At 46.1% G+C, this 23,037-nt stretch overlaps 3 protein-coding genes across 19 annotated transcripts in view; 2 read left to right on the top strand and 1 right to left on the bottom strand.

Moving 5' to 3' along the window:
- The window catches only part of LOC102946434 (minichromosome maintenance complex component 3 associated protein), a 78,257-nt gene extending 77,182 nt beyond the window's left edge, over positions 1-1,075 (bottom strand). For 3 of the 4 annotated variants that reach the window (XM_037913116.2, XM_043525010.1, XM_037913118.2), the window contains exon 1: positions 172-309. The gene's annotated coding sequence lies outside the window, so the exon portion shown is untranslated. Of the gene's footprint in view, positions 1-171; positions 310-943 lie in introns of those variants that run through there. The other variant, XM_043525009.1, reaches the window with a different exon arrangement.
- Positions 215-14,068, top strand: YBEY (ybeY metalloendoribonuclease). Of its 10 annotated transcripts, XR_005227442.2 has the most exons (7): positions 215-345; positions 1,400-1,635; positions 5,970-6,101; positions 7,203-7,481; positions 10,331-10,424; positions 11,173-11,241; positions 13,791-13,898. XR_005227442.2 is itself a non-coding variant. In XM_043525011.1 (6 exons), exons 2-6 carry the CDS (start codon positions 1,426-1,428, stop codon positions 13,825-13,827), a joined length of 621 nt encoding a protein of 206 aa, XP_043380946.1. In that variant the 5' UTR covers positions 215-345; positions 1,400-1,425; the 3' UTR covers positions 13,828-14,068. The 10 variants fall into 10 exon arrangements, 7 of the variants coding, with proteins under 7 accessions (XP_043380946.1, XP_037769047.1, XP_037769048.1 ...); XR_005227447.2 differs by lacking the exon at positions 7,203-7,481; XR_005227443.2 differs by lacking the exon at positions 10,331-10,424.
- Positions 14,069-20,364: 6,296 nt separating this feature from the next.
- POFUT2 (protein O-fucosyltransferase 2) overlaps positions 20,365-23,037 on the top strand; it is a 31,802-nt gene continuing 29,129 nt past the window's right edge. The window contains exons 1-2 of one of the 5 annotated variants that reach the window (XM_037912340.2): positions 20,365-20,711; positions 21,478-21,728. In XM_037912340.2, coding sequence (XP_037768268.1) covers positions 20,563-20,711; positions 21,478-21,728 — 400 coding nt within the window. In that variant the 5' untranslated portion in view covers positions 20,365-20,562. Of the gene's footprint in view, positions 20,712-21,013; positions 21,355-21,477; positions 21,729-23,037 lie in introns of those variants that run through there. The other 4 variants (XM_037912338.2, XM_043525007.1, XM_037912339.2 and 1 more) reach the window with 4 other exon arrangements.

The following is a 23,037-nucleotide window of genomic DNA, read 5'->3' as shown; positions in this document are numbered from 1 at the left end:
GGCCGGTGCCCAGAGGCGGGGGGCAGAGGAATGGGGGGCAGGGGGTGGTGCCCCCGGCTAGGGGCCGGGGATGGGGGCCGGTGCCCAGAGGCGGGGGGCCGGGGAACGGGGGTCGGGTCGGGTCGGGTGCTGAGGGGGTCGCCGGGGCGCTCCCCCCCGCCCCCATCTCACCAGACCGGGTCACCAGCAGAGCCGCCGCCGCCATCGCCGTGCCGGGGGGGAAACCGAACGTCTCCTCCGCGCGTGCGCACCAGCCGGGCGGGGCGGGGACTCGCCGGTTTCCGGTCCGTGCCGCTCGGTTCCGTCCCGGCACCGTCCGCCGGAGGCGCCGCCCGGCCCGGCCCGGTGAGCGCGAGCTGCGGCGGGGGCTTTGGCGCCTCTTTTCTCGGCCCGGGGCTGCGCCGTGCACGGAGCGAGCGGCCCCCGGCGTGCGGCAAAGGGGCGGCGTTCCGGGGGCGCCGGCAGCCCTGGGCGGGCGTCTGCTCCCCCCCCGGGGCCCCCCCGCCAAGCCCCCCCCACAGCTCGCGGAACGTCCCAGAGCGCGGGGCGGCCCCGCCTCGCTCCCCGCTCCCGCCAGGGGCTCCGGCCCCCGCCTCAGCCTCTCCGGCCCCGCTGAGCCCCCGGGGGGTCTGCCGCCAGAGGTGAACGCTGCCCCCCCGGCCAGCGCCCCCCCCCGGCCAGCGCCCCCCCAACACCCCCCTGGACAGCGCCCCCCCAACACCCCCCTGGACAGCCCCCCCCCCGGCCAGCGCCCCCCCCGGCCAGCGCCCCCCCGACACCCCCCTGGACAGCGCCCCCCCCGGACAGCGCCCCCCAACACCCCCCTGGACAGCGCCCCCCCCCGGACAGCGCCCCCCACACAGACCCCCTCTAGACAGTGCACCCCCCCAGCCAGCGCGCCAGGCACAGCGCCCCACGGGAGGCCTCGCCCTGTCCCGCGGACCTGCGGGTGCGAGCCGTGTAACCCTGCACAGGTTACGCAGGTCCCGCCGGGCCTGCAGGGCCCACCGCCAAGGTGCGAGGCTTGTTTCAGCCTCCAGGCACATGCGCCAGCCTGTTTGCTGAGATTGCCAGCCTGCGGTCGACCGCTGCCTGCTAGCTTTAACTGATCTAATGCAGGTGATGGAGCAGACCCGGGCTGGTTACCGATAGGACTGATTTGTTCTAGATTTGAAATGGTAAGGGGATTAGATGGTTCAGAGGATTGGCAATAGGCTATACAGGCTGTTTTTTTGGTCTAAATCAAAGCAGCTGGCTTCTAAAATTATCTGTTTTACCCTCCACCATATCTTTGTCTACACTTTCCCAGATTCGAAAGCAACAATAGTGTCTCATAGCTGCTACTCGATTATTAGTTTCTACCACTGCCTAATATTAATTTTTTAAAATTAATTTGCAGGGTCCCCTTGAATAGTTTCTAATGAGATGAGTTTAGTCATTCGAAATCTGCAGAAAGTCATCCCCTTCAGGCGAATCCCACTTCGCAGAAGAATAGAAATCCTTCAGAAGATTTTGCACGTGCAGCAGTTCGACCTGGGCATTATCTGCGTTAGTAACAGAAACATTCAACTTCTCAATAGCACCTACAGGCAACAAAATGTCCCCACCGATGTGCTTTCCTTCCCTTTTCATGAGGTAAAATTGTTTTTTTGTTTTTTTTTCCTTTCTTCTGCTTTCCTCAGCTACTTTCTTGGTCTGCCAGACACAACTGACTTCTTTGCAAGCCATTAGAGAAAACACCATAACCCTTATTAAATAAATCCTAAAGTAATTTGATATCCTATTTCATTGCAGTGGCTCTCTGTGATGATACACTAGGACCTAGTGGTGCTTCAGGGGATCCTAGACATTTTGTGGAACTTGATGGTGATTTGGGACCTGTTTCAGGGCTCTCAGAGGGTATTGTCTTTGAGAACATCTTCAGCAATCCTCATTAGCTGTTTTATATGTTCTTCCTTGCATGGCACCATAAATGCATGAAAACAGAGCCATGAGTAAAGTCGTACATACGTTTAGGGCCTGTTCCCCAGCATTTCAGGAATTCTACTTCCACAAGGCAGCTGGCAGCAGTTAACGTGTCACTACTGGGAAGCTGAGAGTGGACAATGGGATGGTTCACTTGATGAGTACCTGTTCTGTTTATTCCCTCTGAAGCACTTGGCACTGGCCACTGTTGGCAGACAGGATGCTGTGCTAGATGGACCATTGGTCTGACCCAGTAGGGCCATTCTTATGTTCCTGCTTTTTTCCCTTTTTTTTGTCAGTGTTGTTTAAATCTTCAAAGTAACCAGTAGGGAGTTTGATTATTTAAATTAGGTAACTTGTTGATAATATCTAAATGTCTTTCTGTTGCTCTCTTATGGAAGGAAGGCAGACAAGATTTAAAAGAAAAAAGGTACAGGCTCACACATTCGGCTACCATCAGATACAAGGTATAGGAAGAGAAGGCATTGGAAATATAACTTTTCCATCAAATGTACATGTTTAAACACTTTGGGATCCCATTTGATTTCTGCTGACATGAGAACAGTATAATTGCTCACCTAGGTTCATAGGAGTAGCCAAAATATTTCCTAGGTAAACAATAACTAGCTAAAGAATTCCTCCGTTTTTGTCACATTCAGATCTAGTTTTTAGTAGCAGTGCTATGTTGACGTTTAAAGGTGGTGGTATTTATGTAGCAGAACTCTGGCCTCTAATGGCATGTCTACGCAGCCTGTGGGAGCTAGCCTTGCAGTCAGAGTTGACAGACAGGTTAGCGGACCTGATGCTAGCACTCTAAAGATAGTGCTTTGAAGTTGTGGCCCAGGCAGGAGCTTGGGCTCTGAAGTCTAGGGAAGTGGGATAGACTTCCGAGCCTGACCTCCCGCCCAAGCCGCAGCTTCAAAGCACTGTTGACAGAAGTACCCCTGGGGGACTTCCACACATCAGCAGACACACAGAATTCCTTTATATCGCTGCATTCGTGCCTGCTGTTCTGGGGCCACAGCATCCTCTGGTGGGCAAAAGGCAGGACTGCAGCACTTCTTAGGCAAAATGTATTTTATGCAGGAAAATACAAAATTCTATGCCCAGTACTGCAGAATTCCCCCAGGAGTAGAGTTCATCACAACACACTGCCTGCAGATCCAGGTTAGGACAGAGTGGGGCACGCAGGATTGCTGGGGTCACAGGCGGGGCTTCAGAATGGCTAGTGGTGGGGACGGACTGGAGCATGGGCTCAGGAGCTAGTGAGGTGACAGGACCTACACAAAAATGAGGAGGTTAGTTAAACAAAAATTGAAAGGTCCAGTACCAAAAATAAACTCCCTGCAAACTGCACAGAAACTTAAAGACACCATAATAGAGGCTCAACTTAAATGTATACCCCAAATTAAACAACATAGTAAGAGAACCAAAAAAGAGCCACCATGGCTAAGCAACAAAGTAAAAGAAGCACTCAGAGGCAAAAAGGCATCCTTTAAAAAGTGGAAGTTAAATCCTAGTGAGGAAAATAGAAAGGAGCAGAAACTCTGGCAAATTAAGTGTAACAATATAACTAGGAAAGCCAACAAAGAATTTGAAGTACAGCCAGCCAAAGACTGAGAAAGTAATAGCAAAAAAATTTTTAAGTATATCAAAAGCAGGAGGCCTGCTAAACAACCAGTAGGGCCGCGGTTGAGGAAGTAAGGGAGATTCCAAAACCTGAGCCATTCTTTTTAGGTGACAGATCTGAGGAACTGTCCCAGATTGAGGTGTCATTAGAGGAGGTTTTGGAACAAATTGATAAACTAAACAGTAATAAGTCACCAGGAGCAGATGGTATTCATCCAAGAGTTCTGAAGGAACTCAAATGTGAAATTGCAGAACTACTAACTGTCATCTGTAACCTATCATTTAAATCAGCTTCCGTACCAGATGACTGGAGGATAGCTAATGTGATGCCAATTTTTAAAAAGGGCTCCAGAGGTGATCCCTGCAATTACAGGCCTCAGAGGCCTGTAAGCCTGACTTCAGTATCGGGCAAACTGGTTGAAACTATAATAAAGAACAATATTGTCAGACCTATAGATGAACATAATTTGAGGAAGAGTCAAGATGGTTTTAGTAAAGGGAAAACATGCCTCACCAATCTACTAGAATTCTTTGAGGGGGTCAACAAGCATGTGGACCAAGGGGATCCAGTGGATATCGTGTATTTAGATTTTCAGAAAGCCTTTGACAACATCCCTCACCAAAGCCTCTTAAGCAAAGAAAGCTTCCACGGGATAAGAGGGAAGGTGTTCTCCTGGATTGGTAACTGGTTAAACATAGGAAACAAAAGGTAGGAATAAACGGTCAGTTTTCAGAATGGAGAGAGGTAAATAGTGGTGTCCCCCAGAGTCAGTACTGGGCCCAGTCCTATTCAACATATTCATAAGTGAACTGGAAAAAGGGTAAACAGTGAGGTGGCAAAATTTGCAGATGGTACAAAATGACTAAAGATAGTTAAGTATAAAGCAGACTTCAAAGAGCTACAAAGGATCTCTCAAAACTAGGTGACTGGGCAACAAAATGCCAGATGGAATTCAGTGTTGATAAATGCAAAGTAATGCACATTGGAAAGCATAATCCCAACTATACATATAAAATGATGGGATCTAAATTAGCTGTTACCACTCAAGAAAGAGATCTTGGAGTCATTGTGGATAGTTCTCTGAAAACATCCACTCAATGTGCAGCAGCAGTCACAAAAGCGAACAGAATGTTGGGCATCATTAAGAAAGGGATAGATAATAAGACAGAAAATATCATATTGCCTCTATATAAATCCATGGTACACCCACATCTTGAATACTGCGTGCAGATGTGGTCGCCCCATCTCAAAAAAGATACGCTGGAATTGGAAAAGGTTCAGAAAAGGGCAACAAAAATGATTAGGGGTATGGAACGGCTTTCATATGGGGAGAGATTAATAAAACTGGGACTTTTCAGCTTGGAAAAGAGACGTGTAAGGGGGATATGGTAGAGATCTATAAAATCATGACTGGTGTAGAGGAAGTAAATAAGGAAGTGTTATTTACGCCTTCTCATAACACACGAACTAGGGGCCACCAACTGAAATTAATAGGCAGCAAGTTTAAAACAAAGAAAAGGAGGTATTTTTTCACACAACGCATAGTCAACCTGTGGAACTCTTTGCCAGAGGATGTTGTGAAGGCCAAGACACTAACAGGGTTCAAAAAAGAACTAGACAAATTCATGGAGGATAGGTCCATCAATGGCTATTAGCCAGGATGGGCAGGGATGGTGTCCCTAGCCTCTGTTTGCCAGAAGCTGGGAATGGATCACTTGATGATTACCTGTTCTGTTCATTCCCTCTGGGCACCTGGCATTGGCCACTATCGGAAGACAAGATCCTGGGCTAGATGGACCTTTGGTCTGACCCAGTATGGCCGTTCTTATGTTTGACACACAAAATATGCAGAATTTTGAGATATTGTGTGCAGAATTTTTAATTTTTTGGTGCAGAATTCCCCCGGGAGTAACACCGCTATTTTATTAGAGTGCTAGTGCAAGTCCCACTAGTCCAAGTCTGTCAACCTGGGCTAGGAGGCTTGGTGCCATGGGCTGTGTCAGCCTACCCTAAGCAAGTCAAGGACATGTGTAAATTTTACACTAGGTGCTGGACCTATACATGTTGCCTGACACTGCACATAGCAAATGTTTCACAGCTAGTGATTCATCCTTTGGATCATACAGTCAAATCCAAGTCCCTTTCTGTCCATTTCCAGTTACTGTCCTAATGGAACTTAAAGAGCCCCTAGCAAATTTCCTCTGTCAGTAAAAAGCCTTTAGTGTCTAAGGTTCCATTTGCATGAACCACCATTGCTGTATCAGTGCCGAGCTCATTACTTTGTAACAACTTTGGGAAGCCTTAAGGATGAAAAGTACTCTGTACAACCAGATTCTCACCTATGTTAACTTTTGGAAGGGCTTCTGTATTTCAGAATCTGAAAGCAGGTGAGCTGCCTCAGCCTAGTCTTCGAGACGAATACAATCTTGGTGATGTTTTCCTAGGAGTAGAGTATATCTATCAGCAGTGCCAAGAAAATGGGGAGGATTACTACAGCATTCTTACAGTAAGTGTTTGCTTACTAATACAGATTTCTCCTCACAGACTTGATTTAGGAACCACGGCTGAAACAATGCTAATATTCACTGTTGGGAGGGATTTTTTGCCAGTTTATGGACATTGCAAAGATTCATCTACAGAAAAATATTCTGAATCCCAAACCTATAATGTAAAGGAATTTAAATTTATGTTCTCCATGTAAGCATGAAGTCATGCTAAAACACATTTCCAATTGCAGTCTTTTCTTAAATGTGGCTAGGATGTCTCTGGTAACTGTGTTCTGTGCTGTTACAACTGTGGAGGAAAGACTGAGTGGTAGAATAATACTTTTGTGAATAACCAAAGGATCAGTTGAACTTAAGTCAAGAAAACTTACAAGTGATGAATAAAATCAGGAGAATGTCACCTCGGCTACCTTGAGGGCTGGGAATTAATCTACGGTGAGGGGTAGTTGTGGGGAATTAAAAGACAGTTTAGGAGCTATACTCCATAGATTCCCTGTAGAGGCTGAGCAGCAAGCAGGTCTCATCAACAGCCTAACAGCAGAAACTGCTCACACGAAGGAGCAGAAGCAACACAGCTGCCATAACTTACCCAGGAGCGGTTGCTTCTCTGTCTGAGCTGAATTAAAGTAACTTCCATCAACAGTAAAGGTTCTGCTTTACTTAGTGTGGTTCTCTTTGTCCATATAAGGGTTATTTTTAAATACAATATAACAAGAAAATATAACTCTGAAAAACTAGGAAAGTAATGGGAGCTAAGCATCTCTAGATATTAGCTGTGGAATAAGATGGGCTCAGAGGTGACTTGACCTCTTAGCCTGGTCAGGATCACTTGGCAAACTGGGCACAGACAAAAAATATGTGTGGTATAAAGCTAAACGTAAATGTATATATCAAGGAACAAAGAATGTAGGTTACACTTATGCAATGGAGGACTCTATCTTGGGAAGCAGTGACTCTGAAAAAGATAGGGGGTTTTGGTGGATAAAATCATCTGAACATGAGCTCCCAGCGTGACACTGGCAAAAAGGACTAATGTAATCCTTGGACGCATAAATAAAGGTATCTCGAGTAGGAGTCAAGAAGTTATTTTACCTGTCTATTAGGTACTTGTGCAATCACTGCTGGAACACTCTGTCCAGTTCTGGTGTTCACAATTCAAGGAAGATGTTGGTAAATTGGAGAAGACTGAGAAAAGAGCCACAAGAATGATTAAAGATCAGAAAACCTGCCTTATAGTGATAGACTCAAGGAGCTCAATCCGTTTATCTTAACAAAGTGAAGAGAAATTTTGTTAGTAGAGAGCTCTATAATCTAATGGACAAAAGCATAACAAGATCCAGCGACTGGAAGCTGAAACTAGAGAAATGCCAGCTGGAAAAAAGGTGCATATTTGGCTTACAGCAACTTAACAATAGATGGTAGTGCATCACTTGACATTCAGTCTTGATTTAGAGTTGTGTTTAAAGAGATGCTGTACCTCAACCAAAAACTTATGGACTTGGTTTGGGAATTATTGGGTGAAATTCTATAGCCTATTGTACAGGTCAGACTAGGTGATCTTAATGGTAACTTCTGGCAATAAAATCATGGATATGGAATTCAGGGACTTAGCAAGATACTTTTAAAAATAAGTTTGATCCACCTTTTAAACATAAGTTTCAGAGTAGCAACCGTGTTAGTCTGTATTCGCAAAAAGAAAAGGAGGACTTGTGGCACCTTAGAGACTAACAAATTTATTTGAGCATAAGCTTTCGTGAGCTACAGCTCACTTTATCGGATGCATGGAAATCCCTGCTGCAGGTCCCCATGTTGGTCTTGCAGTCTAAGGTCTTGTCTACACTGCAGAGTTTTGTCAGCAAAAGGCAGCTTTTAGAGGCAAAACAGTGGAGGTGTACACACTGCAATGCCATTTTTGATGACAAAGCTGCCCCTTTTTAGCGACAAAATAAAACCACCTCAATGAGAGGCATAAAGTTTTTTGCGGCAAACTTAAAGCGACAAAGTATCAGTGTAGACCGGTGGTGGGCAACCTGCAGCCCGTCAGGGTAATCCTCTGGCGGGCCACAAGACAATTTGTTTACGTTGACCATCTGCAGCTCCCAGTGGCTGCGGTTCGCCGTTCCCACCAATGGAATCTGTGGGAAGCGGTGGCCAGCACGTCACGTGCCCTGCCACTGCCATTCATTAAATTGCCATAACTAGCCTCTCCCAGTATCTCACGATGCCTGCCGTGACCACTCTGCTCACTGTTTTGAACTCTGCTACCCTGCATTGCTGATACACAGGCATGTGCCCTCCCTTTCCAAGCTCTGGGAAGTTCCAGTTTTGTTCAACATCTTTAATAATGACCTGGATGATGGGATGGATTGCACCCTCAGCAAGTTGGCAGATGACACTAAGCTGGGGGGAGAGGTAGATACGATGGAGGGTAGGGATAGGGTCCAGAGAGACCTAGACAAATTGGAGAACTAGGCCAAAAAAAAATCTGATGAGGTTCCACAAGGACAAGTGCAGAGTCCTGCACTTAAGACGGAAGAATCCCATGCCCTGCTACAGGCTGGGGACCAACTGGCTAAGCAGCAGTTCTGCAGAAAAGGACCTAGGGGTTACAGTGGATGAGAAGCTGGATATGAGTCAGCAGTGTGCCCTGGTTGCCAAGAAGTCTAACGGCATATGGGGCTGTATTAGTAGGAGCATTGCCAGCAGATTGAGGGAAGTGATTATTCCCCTCTCTTCGGCACTGGTGAGGCCTCATCTGGAGTATTGTGTCCAGTTTTGGGCTCCACACTACAAGAAGGATGTGGAAAAATTGGAAAACGTCCAGCGGAGGGCAACAAAAATGATGAGGGGACTGGAGCACATGACTTATGAGGAGAGGCTGAGGGAACTGGGATTGTTTAGTCTGCAGAAGAGAAGAGTGAGGGGGGGATTTGATTGCAGCCTTCAGTTACCTGAAGGGGGGTTCCAAAGAGGATGGAGCTCGGCTGTTCTCGGAGGTGGCAGGTGACAGAACAAGAAGCAATGCTCTCAAGTTGCAGTGGGGGAGGTCTAGGTTAGATATTAGGAAATACTATCATAGAATCATAGAATATCAGGGTTGGAAGGGACCCCAGAAGGTCATCTAGTCCAACCCCCTGCTCGAAGCAGGACCAATTCCCAGTTAAATCATCCCAGCCAGGGCTTTGTCAAGCCTGACCTTAAAAACCTCTAAGGAAGGAGATTCTACCACCTCCCTAGGTAACGCATTCCAGTGTTTCACCACCCTCTTAGTGAAAAAGTTTTTCCTAATATCCAATCTAAACCTCCCCCATTGCAACTTGAGACCATTACTCCTCGTTCTGTCCTATTTCACTAGGAGGGTGGTGAAGCACTGGAATGGGTTACCTAGGGAGGTGGTGGAATATCCATCCTTAGAGGTTTTTAAGGCCCGGCTGAAAAAGCCCTGACTGGGATGATTTAGTTGGTGTTGGTCCTGCCATGAGCAGGGGGTTGATCTAGATGACCTCCTGAGGTCTCTTCCAACCCTAATATTCTATGCCACTCAGCTCAGGCAGCAAAGACAGCAAAGAGCAAATCATTAACATGGAATGCTGTTCTCTTCCACACTATGAACACAGAGACAGGCAGGGGTGGGTGGGTGCGTGCGGGTGTGGGTGTCCCTCCTCTCTTGCGCCCCATCCCCCCCACCTTGGTTGCTTCTGGCGGCTGTCTGAACTTAGAGACAGCAAGCCGACACGCTCACTCTCCCCCAACACACACACTCTGTTTCCCGCACACACTTCAGTTGAAAAGCTGCTGGCAATCTCAGAGGGTGCCCACAGAAGGATGGGATTGGGAAACCTGCATCATGTGACGCTGTACCTGCCCCATGAGGAATTGCAAACCCTTCCCAAAGAACCCTGTGGTCAGTTGCATAGTGGGATAGCTACCCACAATGCACAGCTCTCTGTCTATGCAAGAGCTGCTAATGTGGATGCACTCTGCCAACACAAGGAGCATAGTGTGGACATGAAATAGCGGTTTAATTAAAACAGTATTACTTTTGCCAACAAAACTCTGTAGTGTAGACATAAGCCTTAAACTTTCTGATCTCTTTAAAATTGTTTTTTATTTACTGTTTCATCTCTGTTTTGGGGAGAGGAAAAGGGTGAGCTTTGCCCCAAAGAGGAAAGGGATGCTGAAGGCAAGAATGCTTCTTCATTGAAACCTATTCTTGTGTACCCTCATGCAGCTTCCACCAGGGGACATAAGTTTGATTTACTGAAGTCCTAGAACAATTCCCTCCCTTGTCCCCAAAGTTCTGAGTGCCCACAGTTCTAATTGAGGTGAGTGGGAGCTGTATTATTCAGTGCCTCTGAAAATTACCACAGATCCACTGGTGCCATAAGTGGGCATAGTTCCATTTGAAATTAGTGGAGTTGCTGAGACTGATAACTTTTGAAGATTAGAGCAGGAGATGGGGTTGTGTTCCCAGTGACCCATCGGGTTATTTTGATTAGTAGCAGATGTATTTTCTTGGACTTGACCATAGATAAAGATATTTTGCCATTTGAAAATGTCCTTTTTGGGGACAAGAGGTTGAAGACAAACTTGTGGCTGACTTGTCAGAGGAGGCTATTATTACAAACACTTTCCTCTGGAATTTCTGTTTTCTTTTGGTTGGTGACTTTAGATATAACCTGTTCTTGTACTTTTTGGAGTATTAACTGGTTTTCCTCTGAAGGTTTCCCAAAAGCAATAGAATATATACAGCTGACAACGTATGAGAAAGCTAGACTATATTCATACGATTAAAGTTAGTCATTCTTGCTGTTTTTCTGCTCTTGCCCCCTCTTCCCATCTCAGTCCAAGGTATGCAAGGACCGTGTGCATTAGACTCTTGATCTTCATGTACTGTCTAGTAAAAGTAGTTAAAAGTGCCACAAGTACTCCTTAACTTTATTATTGTCACTTTCTTTGTGAAGAACTGTGGTAAATATTGCAAGACAGCACCTACATACTACAGTGATGCACACATGAATAAATGTTTAGAGATTTGTAAAATACTAAAACCATTTTTGTTTCCTTGGACAGGTGACTGCAGCTCATGGGCTGTGCCATTTGCTGGGATACCGGCACAACACCGAAGCGGAGTGGGAGCAGGTAAAAGGATGTCCTTACCTAAGCTGAGATAGATGTATTAAGAATGCCCGAAGTACACCAGTGATGGTACATCAAATTCAAAACCTTATTGTAAATGCAGAGACATTTTCCTGACTCTTCATACATATTGTACTATAACCTTCTAATCCTGATGCTCTCAGGGGCACTTTGCAGCCAGTCATTCATACATACATTCAAACCATGAAAGTAACAGTGCAAAGTTCTAATAGTGCCTTTCATCTTAGAGAATCCTCAAGAACTACATCTGTGTTTAAAAGGGTAGTGGGTTCAAAAACAGGGCTTAGCATGGACACTTTCAACTTTAACTGTGGAGACACTTTAACTGTGCCTCCATGGGGCAGGAATCTGCACAGCAGCCGTATAACACTGCAAGGCGACAATACTTTAGAAAAAGAAGTGGTTTAAAAAAATATCTAATTGACACTATAGCGGGAATTTTAGGAAATAATGCTGTGCAATTATGTTTAGCCGTCCATCAGAGCATCTCAAAAGTGTTATCCTAATTTTACAGGTGTAAAAACAGACAAAGAGTTTTAACTATTTGTGCAAGTTCACACAGAAGACTACTTAGAGTAGAGAACAGAACCTAGTATGACAAAGTTAGTGAGGGGAGGGATAGCTCAGTGGTTTGAGCATTGGCCTGCTAAACCCAGGGTTGTGAGTTCCCTCCTTGAGGGGGCCATTTAGGGATCTGGGGGAAAAATTGGGGATTGGGCCTGCTTTGAGCAGGGGGTTGGACTAGATGACCCCCTGAGGTCCCTTCCAACCCTGATATTCTATGAAAGTCAGGCCAGATGGCTGCAAGAGGGTGTGGGAAGGCAGATATGTAAGCTCTAGAATGTTAAAGGTCCTCTGCCCTATCAGCTGAGAAGGGGTTACCTCAGGTCATTTAGGAACACCTGAATCCAATTAAGGGCTGCCTGAGACCTTTTAAAGCCACTCCCCTGTTGAGAGAAAGCAGGAGGACACATGCTGGCAGGCAGTTACTAAGCTAGTGGCAGCAAGGAAATAAGCATCTCCAGGAGCAGAGACTGTGCTCCTTCCCATACAGAAAAGACAAGCCTGAGCGCCTGCCAGGGGAAGGACTGACTCCCCAGGGCAAACCACAGGATGATATCCCACCCCAACAAGGAGATGGGGGAAAGTATCTCCCTTTGTATTAGTGTCTAGTGAAATAGTTCCTTCTGTTTGTTGGAGGAACACCCCTTAGACCTCCCTGAGGCCTACCCAGAAAATACGGCCGAAGGAACACAGAAGGGGGGAGACAAAGACTGCCCCCGGTGTGGCAGATGGGTTGATTTACCCCATGCCCGTCTCGCCAAAAGGAGAAGTGCTGAGGCTGGTGAGACGAAGGTGCCTTGCCACACGAGGTATACCAGTTTCCTGTTCTGATAACTGGAATATGTATACTACCTCCCATAAGCAGGTGTAATAAACCACATTGGAATCTTGCCAGAATATCAGGATTAACACCTTTTTCTTGTGGAAAAAGCCTTATGAGCTGTTTAATAACCCATCTAATCAGGGCCTGCTTTTTACATCTTTTCTGAAAATTGGGACCTCCAACAGCCCAATGCCCTAACTCCAGTTTGGGGGATTATTTGGATACTTACTCAGAGGGAAGAATCGTCTCTTGCAGCAGAAGTAGCCACCATTGCCTGGATTTCCTTTGGTTTCAAATACGATTACTGACCAGGCTCAACCTAGCTTAGTTTGTGAGAGATGACAAGATCATAGGCAGAAGTTGCATGTCTGCAGCCATATCTCCAGTTTTCTTAATGAACCATAGGTAAATGTGACTGCAATCAGTGGGAACTAAGGACAGTCAGCACCTCACAAGGGTACTGTGTATCTGGAAGGACTGAGCACTAAAAGTGCTTTGAAATCCTTGAATGAAAGGGTCTGTGTAAGAGCCCAGTCCTGTAAATGCTTATCCATGTGAATCTCTGTGTGCTCATGTGCGATGTCTTATTGAGTTCATAGGTAACATTTCTCATGTAAGCAAGTGTTTAAAAGGAAAGGTATGATGCAGTTTTAGTGCCCATTCTTGTAAAGTGCAGTTCTGGTCAGAAATGTGACTGTAAATATGGTATAGTGGGTTCTGGATTTATGATGTCTCACTGATTCTGTATCAGATGTGTGGGTGGATGTCCGGCAAAGACATGGTTTCCTGACTGCCAGCTCTGCAGACTCAAACTGGGCTCTTTTCTTCTCACTTGGTCATCACAGTACTTATTTTCTGCTGGTGAAATTGTCCAATGTGACACCTGTGCAACTCAGTTGCATGAAGAAAATCCCGCTAACTTCATCTTAACTGTATTGGCTCTGCGGTTACTTTTGTCCATAACTCATCTGTTATAACTTTGAATTCACACACGGGCAGATCTGTTGAGTAAGAAGTTGCCATTTTTATGTAGTTTATTTTTTGGATTAGAACAGCATTTTAAAGTCTATTGCTTAAAATTATAAAGAATGTACATGAAGGGAAAATGAGCATTCTTATTGATTTTTTTCCCCCACCCTTATAGATGTATCAGAAGGAAAAACAAATTCTTGAGGAGCTAAATGGAATCACTGGTACAAACCTCCAGCCACTGACTAAAAACCATTTCTGATCACGTCACAAGAAAAAGAAAGAGGACCCAGAAAAATAAATCCTCATTCTACTGAGAAGAAACCAAGTAGCATGGATACAACTAACTTAGATGCCTGTTAAGTATTAACAGAGATTCATTTATGTTAACTTCATATAGTGTCAACAGAATATCTTGCATTGTAGTGTGTAATAAAATTCAGCCAAACAGTTTCTTTCAAGCAGAGTGCAGTTGTATATGTAACTTGTAACCAGTAATAGATTCTAATATCAAACAATACAAACGTATGTTGAAGTATCTACTGGAGACCCATAGAAGCAGTTGAAAACTACAGTGACTTACTCTTTTATACTGCTGTCCTATCTTTAGTGGGAAAGAGGGTAGAAAAGTGGAATCAGAGTTTCAATTAATTAAATTCTTCAAATATAGTCGTGTGTCCAATATCTGAAGTTGGCTTTGAAAAAGACTTAAGATGAGAAAGATGCTACCCAGAGAGTCTTCCTTTGAGGCTGGTGTATCCATATAAAAGTATCAGTGATTTAAATCATTTCATGCATGAGTTGCTGTAGAGCTCCACAAAAAATTATTCTTCTTGACCTCAGGTAAGTGTGTTAACTCAGTTAGGGCCAAAATCTTATCTTATTCAAAGTAAAAAGCACCTAGCATCTGTATCCGTAAGTAGTCCCACTGACTTCAATAGGACTATTTATGAAATAATGTCCTCGTTAACATGACTAAGGTATCACAGTCTGGTCCTAATTTTGCAGGAAGTAGTACTGTTGCATCCACTCCTTTTGAATATTTATTTTTCACAGTTATAAAATTTCTCCTACTAACTTGCACCTGGGAATGTGTGTCTATCTGCATGTATCAAATCTTAGTTCTGGACACTTTTCAAAGTGTACTCATGGACCTTCCTATGGAATAATGTGTTGCCCATCTGGACCCTGTTTAGAATAATAAACTGTCTTACACACAATGGGAAATCTTTAAAAAAAAATATGGTGTACGTAACACACATGCTTAAGCATGCCGTGAGGGGACTATTACATCTGTGTCCAACCATTTTCTTGATTGTACCCTGAAGGGGGTTGTGTGTAATCTCTGCTGAAGCTAAGAACTAGCTGATTGTCATAGTTATTGTGAGATGTTTGTACAGGTAAAAGTTTGAGAGTTATGGAACGTACAGAATATTATGTTCCAGATCTGTTTGGAGTGAAACCAATCACCTGAGCTGACACAATCAACATAAGAACACTGAGCATCCCTAGAGCCAGCCTACATTTAGTGTCTGGGGAAGATGCAACCTTGAGCATACTCAAGGAAAAATGAACCCCAGGAGAGCTCTGAGAAGAGGGGGCCTCTTGGACTAAGGGACAATAGCCTATGACTGTATCAGAGCAGAAGAAATGGCCCAATTGGCTATCCTTTACAGGAGGGAATGCTCTGTCAGCAGGGATGTGTCTCTCATGAACAGTAGACCTCAGCTTTCTGGGCTGGACAAGCATGAGAAGGATTAACCATTGGGTGATAAATACTTTATTGGCCTGGACAGTAACTTATTAAGTACAGGCTCTAGTTTGCCTCTTACAGGGGTTTTTTTTTTACCAGTAATCTTATGTTTCCAAATCCTTTTACTTGCCTTTATTTTGAATCTTAATCTTAAACACAGACACAAAATTAAAGTTTAACAGAGGTGCCTTGTGCTAAGGAGAATGTTGAACTGAGATAAAAGTGGTGAACTGGGGTACACTATGTCCATGGAGGTAGGTGATTGGTGAACATTGCAGGTGTCCAGAAGATAGGTGTAACACAGCAGGGTGTGTAAATTTTCTATCCAGAGGGGAAGAGGAAAGCTCGGGGAGCCTGGAGCAGCTATGTTGCCCGTCAGCAGTGGCTGGGGAGAGTTTCCTCTGCTGGACCACAGACAGGGCTCTCTCCTGCTGTGAGGTAGTGATTCACCCCAGCCAGCTCGGGTAGCCCTGAAAACTGTCAGTGTACATTTCTAAAATAAAAGCCACTTGAAGTGACCTTCCTTTACTGTTGGGCACTGAAAAACAGTTGCTCTCTGTAGGCTCTAGCTTCAAAAACATTCCACACACACCCCCCGAGGAAACTAAAATTTCTTCTAGTACTGTTGTTTATTCTGTGGTAAGTATGTGGAAGCCTCATTCAGGATTGGGCTCCTACTGTGCTAGGGGCTGGAGAAACACAGATGACATGGACCCTGCCCTAAAGAGCTTACAGAGAGCTCTGTGCAGGCACTGCAGTCTGCATGCACATGAGCAACTGGCAGGATCAGCATCTAAGGAGCAGTCTACACTAACATTTGTATTGTCAACTTCCTTACAGCAAGAACCATGTTCAAACACACTTCATTAGAAAGCTACTAATGCTGTTTCTGATCCATGGAGAGAGAATCTCAGGCCAAACTGCAAGTTGTTCCACCTGGGCAAATCTCAGTGCCCGTGTAGATTTCAATAAGCACAAGAGTCCTCGTGCATAGAACATCTTGCAGAATCAGTGCCTTTCCAAATAGGTTTTTTAGGCTTTTTATTTATCCTACTTCATCAGTATTGAATTCATCTGAATTAACAGTATTTCACAATCAGTTGTCTTTTCCTCTTTATACAGGAGGTAAGAAAAGTGTATAACTACCCTTTGTTTCCTATCTTTCAACCAGTTACCAGTCCATGAGAGCACCTTCCCTCTTATCCAGTGGCAGCTTACATTGCGTAAGAACCTTTGGTGAGGGACCTTGTTAAAAGCTTTCTGAAAATCTAAGTACACTATATCCACTGGATCCCCCTTGTCCATATGCTTGTTGACCCTCTCAAAGAATTCTAGTAGATTGGTGAGGCATGTCTTCCCTTTACAGAAACACTGTTGACTCTTCCCCAACTAATTATGTTAATCTATTTGTCTGACAATTTTGTTCTTTACTATAGTTTCAACCAGTTTGCCTGGTACTGAAGTCAGGCTTACCAGCCTGTAATTGCCAGGGTCACCTCTGGAGCCCTTTTTAAAAAGGGCGTCACATTAGCTATCCTCCAGTCACTTGGTACAGAAGCTGAATTAAATGATAGGTTACAAACTACACATAGTTGGTCTGCAATTCCACATTTGAGTTCCTTCAGAACTCTTGGGTGAATACCATCTGGTCCTGGTGACTTATTACTGTTTATCAATTTGTTCCAAAACCTCCTCTAATGACACCTCAATCTGGGACAGTTCCTCAGATTTGTCACCTAAAAAGAATGGCTCAGGTTTGGGAATCTCCCTCACATCCTTAGCAGTGAAGACCGATGGAAAGAATTCATTTAGTTTTTTCCACAATGGCCTTATTGTCCTTTAGCATCTCCATCGTCCAGTGGCCCCACTGGTTGTTTAGTAGGCTTTCTGCTTCTGATGTATTTAAAAAAATTTTTTGCTATTACTTTTTGAGTCTTTGGCTAGCTTTTCTTCAAATTGTTTTTTGGCCTTCCTAACTATATTTTTACACTTCATTTAACAGAGTTTCTGCTTCTATTTTCCTCACTAGGATTTAACTTCCACTTTTTAAAGGATGCCTTTTTGCCTCTGACTGTTTCTTTTACTTTGTTGTTTAACCACGGTGGCACATATTTTGTTCTCTTACAATGTTTGTTAATTTGGGGTAAACATTTAAGTTGAGCCTCTATTATGGTGTCTTTTAAAAGTTTCCACGCAGCTTGCAAGGATTTCACTTTTGGTACTGTACCTTTTAATTTCTATTTAGCTAACTTCCTCATTTTTGTGTAGTCCCCCTTTCTGAAATTAAATGCTATCATGCTGGGCTGCTGTGGAGTTTTCCCTGCCACAGGGATGTTAAATTTAATTATATTATGGTCACTATTACCAAGTGGTCCAGCTATATTGACCTCTTGGACCAGATCCTGTGCTCCACTTAGGACTAAATCTGGGGTTCTCAAACTGGGGGTCGGGAACCCTCAAGGGGTTGCGAGGTTATTACATGGGGGGTCGTGAGCTATCAGCCTCCACCCCAAACCCCAGTTTGCTTCCAGCATTTATAATGGTGTTAAATATATAAAAAAGTGTTTTTAATTTATATGGGGGGGTCACACTCAGGGGCTTGCTATGTGAAAGGGGTCACCAGTACAAAAGTTTGAGAACCACTGGACTAAATCAAGAATTGCCTCTCCTTTTGTGGGTTCTAGGACTAGCTGCTCCAAGAAGTAGTTATTTAAGGTGCCAAGACACTTTATCTCTGCATCCTGTCCTGAGGTGACATGCACCCAGTCAATATGGGGAAGTTGAAATCCCCCATTATTATTGAATTTTGTATTTTTATAGCCTCTGAAATCTCCCTGAGCATTTCACCGTCCCTATCACCATCCTGGTCAGGTGATCAGTAGTATACCCCTACTACTATATTATTATTCGAGCATGGAATCACTATCCATAGAGATTCTATGATACAGTTTGGTTCATTTAAGATTTTTACTTCATTTGATTCTATGCTTTCTTTCACATATAGTGCATGACGTGTTCTGTCCTTCAGATATATTCTGTGCCCTGGTGTTACTATGTCCTATTGATTATCCTCATTCCACCAAGTTTCTGTGATGTCTATTATATCAATATTCTCATTTAATATGAGGCACTCTAGTTCAGCCACATTATTTAGACTTCTAGCATTTGTGTATAAGCACTTAAAAATCTGTCACTTTATAGGTGTCTGACATTACATCATGTAATTGAATGGGACTCTTTTTCATTTGACTGTTTCTCATCTATCATACCCGTATTTTATTATCTTCCATTCTGTCCGACTTACAAGGATATAGAGAATCTCCATTAATAGATCCTCCCCTAAGGGATGTCTCTGTCCAAACCACGTGCTCCTCTGCACCTATTGGCTTTCCCTCAGCCCTTAGTTTAAAAACTGCTCTACGACCTTTCTAATGTTAAGCGCCAGCAATCTGGTTCCATTTTGGTTTAGGTGGAGCCCATCCTTCCTGTATAGGCTCCTCCTTTCCCAAAAGTTTCCCCAGTTCCTAATAAATCTAAACCCCTCCTCCCTACACCATTGTCTCATCCACGCATTGAGACCCTGTGGTTCTGCCTGGCTAACTGGCCCTGCGCGTGGAACTGGGAGCATTTCAGAGAATGCGACCATGGAGGTCCTGGACTTCAATCTCTTACCTAGTAGCCCAAATTTGGCCTCCAGGACCTCTCTCCTGTCCTTCCCTATGTCATTGGTACCTACATGTACCACCACCACCCATTCCTCCCTAGCACTACACATAAGTCTATCTAGATGTCTCGAGAGATTCCCCAACCTTCATACCAGGCAGGCAAGTCATCATGCAGTTCGCCTGGTCACCGCAAACCCAGCTATCTCTTTCTAATGATCGAATCCCCCATAACTATTACCTGTCTCTTCCTAATCACTGGAGTTCCCTCCCCCAGAGAGGTATGGAACTCTTTCCATAGTAACTTTCTTTTCTTTTAAAATAAATCTTAGATTTAGTTAATAAGAATTGACTATAAGTGTGTTTTGGGGTAAGTTTGGAAATATTCATTGCCCTAGTGGGTAATGTGTTTGATCTCTTGGGGCTGGTAAAACTTTATATATGGTGAATAGGTTTTAAGTAACCTTCACTATATAGACTTGGCTGTCTGGGTGGGGGCCAAAGGCTGGATTGCTTGAAGGGAACCATATTTTGGCTTCTTGGTAACCAGTAACTTATTGGAAAATCTGTTTTGTAACTGGCTTGGTGAATCTAATTATGAGAAACGTAATTTAAAAACAAACAAAAGGAAGTATTTCTTCACACAACGCACAGTCAACCTGTGGAACTCCTTGCCAGAGGATGTTGTGAAAGCCAAGACCATAATAGGGTTCAAAAAAGAACTAGATGCATTCATGGAGGATAGGTCCTATTAGCCAGGATGGGCAGGGATGGTGCCCCTAGCCTCTGTCTGCCAGAAGCTGGGAATGGGCGATAGGGGATGGATCACTTGAGGATTCCCTGTTCTGTTCATTCCCTCTGGGGCACCTGGCCCTGGCAGAAGCCAAGATACGGGCTAGATGGACGCTTGGTCTGACCCAGTAGGGCCTTTCTGAATATACCCCGGTTTGGGGATTGTCTGCCCTGGTTGAGCATTCTCCCTATAGCCCCTCCAACGAGCCAGGTCCCGCAATACCGAGCATTATACATAATACTAGCCCTCTGGCTGTCCTTGCCAGGCCTACGGTGTAGGCCGGGGCAAGCAAACCCTGCTCCCTTTTACTGCCCCAGCCTGGCCTTGCTGGGGGCAGCCGTCAGCGCCGCGGTGAAGGCTGCATAGGAAGGTGCCCGGGGGCTGATCCCTTTGCCCCGGGGCGGCGGGGACGGGGCTGTTTTAACAACACGTTGCCGGGGGGAGGCAAACAGGCCCCGCCGCGCCCTCCCATCGCGCCCCAACCGCACCGCGGCCTCCGGGGCTCCTTCCTAGGGAGCAGAACCAGCCCCGCCGCCCCCGCTACTCCCGGGCAGGTCCAATGAGGGAGGCCGGCCCCGGTCTCCCCGGCTGAAGGACACGGGGCGGGGGCGGCCTGGGGCCGCTCAGCGCCGGGCAAGCGGCCCCGGCCCGGCCAGCTCCCCGCGGGGCCCGGAGCCCGCCCCTGCGAGCGAGCGAGGCGCGGATCTCGGCCCGGACGTGCGCGTCCCACTGCCCGGAGATGGCGGCTGGGCGCCCCGGCCGCCTCCTGCTCCTGCTGGGCCTGGCCGCCGCGCTCTGCCGCCCGCGGGCCGCCCAGCCGCCCCCCGCCGCCTTCCGGGCCGGGCACGGCGCCGCCTCGCTCCCCGCCGCCGCCGCCGCCCGCCGCCGGTGAGGAGCGCGTGGGGCCGGGCCGGGGGCCGGTGAGGAGCGCGTGGGGCCGGGCCGGGAGCCCCGGGGCCTGGCTGGGCCCCGCCGCCGGTGCGGGGAGGACCCGGGAGGCCGGGCCCCGCGTACCCCGGCGCTGCTCCCGCCGGCCGGGCCGGTGCCTCAGCCGCGAAGGCCGCGCCCGCAGGTGCCGGGCTCGGAGGCCGGCGGCGGGTGGGCGGCGCCCGCGTTGCTGCCGCGGGGCTGCGAGAGGCGGCCGTGGCCGGGGCCGGGGCCGGGGCCGGGCCGTGTTCTGTGGCCCGAGCCAGGCCGGGGGGCCCGCGGTGCCGGGATCCCGTCGGCTGTGGCGGGGGGGACCCGACGTCTGACAACCCCCCGTTTCAGCCGCCCTGTCACGGCCCGCCTGGGGCCGCAGAGCTGGCTCCCGGCTCTTTGCTGCGCTGAGCCCCGCGGCAAATGCCCCCGGGAATATTCTGCTTAGTATTTGGGCGCTTGCCTTGCTCATGACACAGCGCCGTGCTGTCCGGCTCCGATCCAGCTTCCTTAACGGCCCCAGACTCCTCGCTCCCTTCCTGAAGCGACCTGGTGACATTTTGACCTTGTTCCAGCGTACTGCAGCCTTCCTCCCCTTTCTTTTTGCCCTCCAGTAAGGAGTCATAAGAGAGACATTGGGAGCCTAGTAAAGTGATTCCAAATTAGCGACAGATAAACTCTCTCTGTAAATGCTTGAAGCCTCCCAAAAGTGATTCTAGTTTCTCACTTTCTCCAGGTATCTTTTGTATGATGTAAATCCTCCTGAAGGGTTCAATCTACGCAGAGATGTCTATATTCGCGTTGCCTCTCTTCTAAAGACCTTGCTGAAAAGTGAAGCTTGGGTATTGGTCCTGCCTCCTTGGGGACGTCTTTATCACTGGCAGAGTCCTGACATTCATCAGGTCCGAATCCCTTGGTCTGAGTTCTTTGATCTTCCAAGCCTCAATAAAAACATCCCTGTTATTGAGTATGAGCAGTTTCTTGCAGGTAAAGTACATTTATTCTACCACCGGTGAGGGGTTAAATCTTTGATGTGTTTCCTTCACAGGTTTTTCTGTTTATGATATAGGCATTAGAACAAGGTGTGTACAGTAGTACTTTTTGTGCTACTGTAAAGAGGCGTTTTGAAGTCTGCTCAATGATTGACCCTGTCCGATGCTTATATTTTACAGTAGGAAAACTTACTTCTAACAAGTTACCATGTGTCATTGCAAAGAAAGATCTCTTTCTGACCCAGCGAGCACTGTTAGTGTGACTGCACTTCTGTCAGTTTAGTATCCTCAAGCTAGCCACTATGAAACTAATCTGAGAAATGAGAAGCAATTTGAATTAAATAAGAGCACCTGTGTTATATAGAGTATAGGCCAAGGAAGGCCAGAGGGAAGAAAAGGGACACTCTCGTTATCACCTCATTCAGAAGTGCTGACTTTCAACAGCCACCGTTATGTTCCGAACCTGATTTTCTTCTCTAAAGTGTAACTACAGAGAAGCTCCTATGACCAAAACAGGTCATTGTGTGTGTGTGTGTGCTGATTTACACTGGGGACCAGAACAATGGCTAGGTAGGTGGTTCAGGTTGAAGGGAGCGCAAAGGGGTGCTGTGTGCTCCTGCCCAAGCTATTTGTAAAACATGAAAATATCTTGTGCTTTCATTCACTTTAAGTGAAATTGACTCCATCTGCCTACATCCTAGGTGATCCTGTTCTGTGTGGGGGGGTTGGTGCAATTCATGCTCTCTTCCCTACTCAGGTTCAGTGTGTTATGCTGCTGTGCAAGCCCTCCATTCCCCAAGGGGGAATTTCACCCTTGAAGTTGAAGGGTCTTGGTCTTTCCAAGTGACATAGAAGAGTTTAGTTTGTTTTGTTTCCAGCACCTTTGTTATTAAGGATGGCTTTCTAAGATATACTGGAACAAGCATATTTTCATTTCAGTCCACTAGGTGTGCTTTGGTTGACACAGTGATGGGAAGTGTTAGAGCTTGAGCGTTGATTGTTGTAAGGTCAGAGTGTACCCGGTAGATGTAGTTAGGGGTGATGACACCGAGGCAAAAGTGTAATAACTTTATGCTATAATGAAGCTGATTGGACTCTTACTTCATGTAGGCATTAGCTGAATAAAACCTCTCAGGTGGTTTTCTCCACCATGGCACAAAGTGTACAATAGATCCTCAGTCCCACCACATAACTTGCCTTTGAATTTTTGTGCTATTTTCTAGACACTAGTGTTGTTTTAATGTGATTTCAGTAAAAGTCACAGTGTTCATGGGTTTTAACTTTTGTGTTTTACCTTTGTTGCT

This window comes from Chelonia mydas, chromosome 11, assembly GCF_015237465.2.
Source record: "Chelonia mydas isolate rCheMyd1 chromosome 11, rCheMyd1.pri.v2, whole genome shotgun sequence".
NCBI lineage: Eukaryota > Metazoa > Chordata > Testudines > Cheloniidae > Chelonia > Chelonia mydas.
This window is presented reverse-complemented; position numbering and strand designations above follow the sequence as displayed.

Bases quoted from the DNA above. Each gene is read 5' to 3' on its own strand.
- YBEY (XM_043525011.1), top strand. From the start codon at position 1,426: ATGAGTTTAGTCATTCGAAATCTGCAGAAAGTCATCCCCTTCAGGCGA. The intron at 11,242-12,459 runs GTAAAAGGATGT...TGTTTGTTGGAG, and splicing joins CCGAAGCGGAGTGGGAGCAG to GAACACCCCTTAGACCTCCC. The intron at 12,633-13,790 runs GTATACCAGTTT...CCACCCTTATAG, and splicing joins AAGGTGCCTTGCCACACGAG to ATGTATCAGAAGGAAAAACA.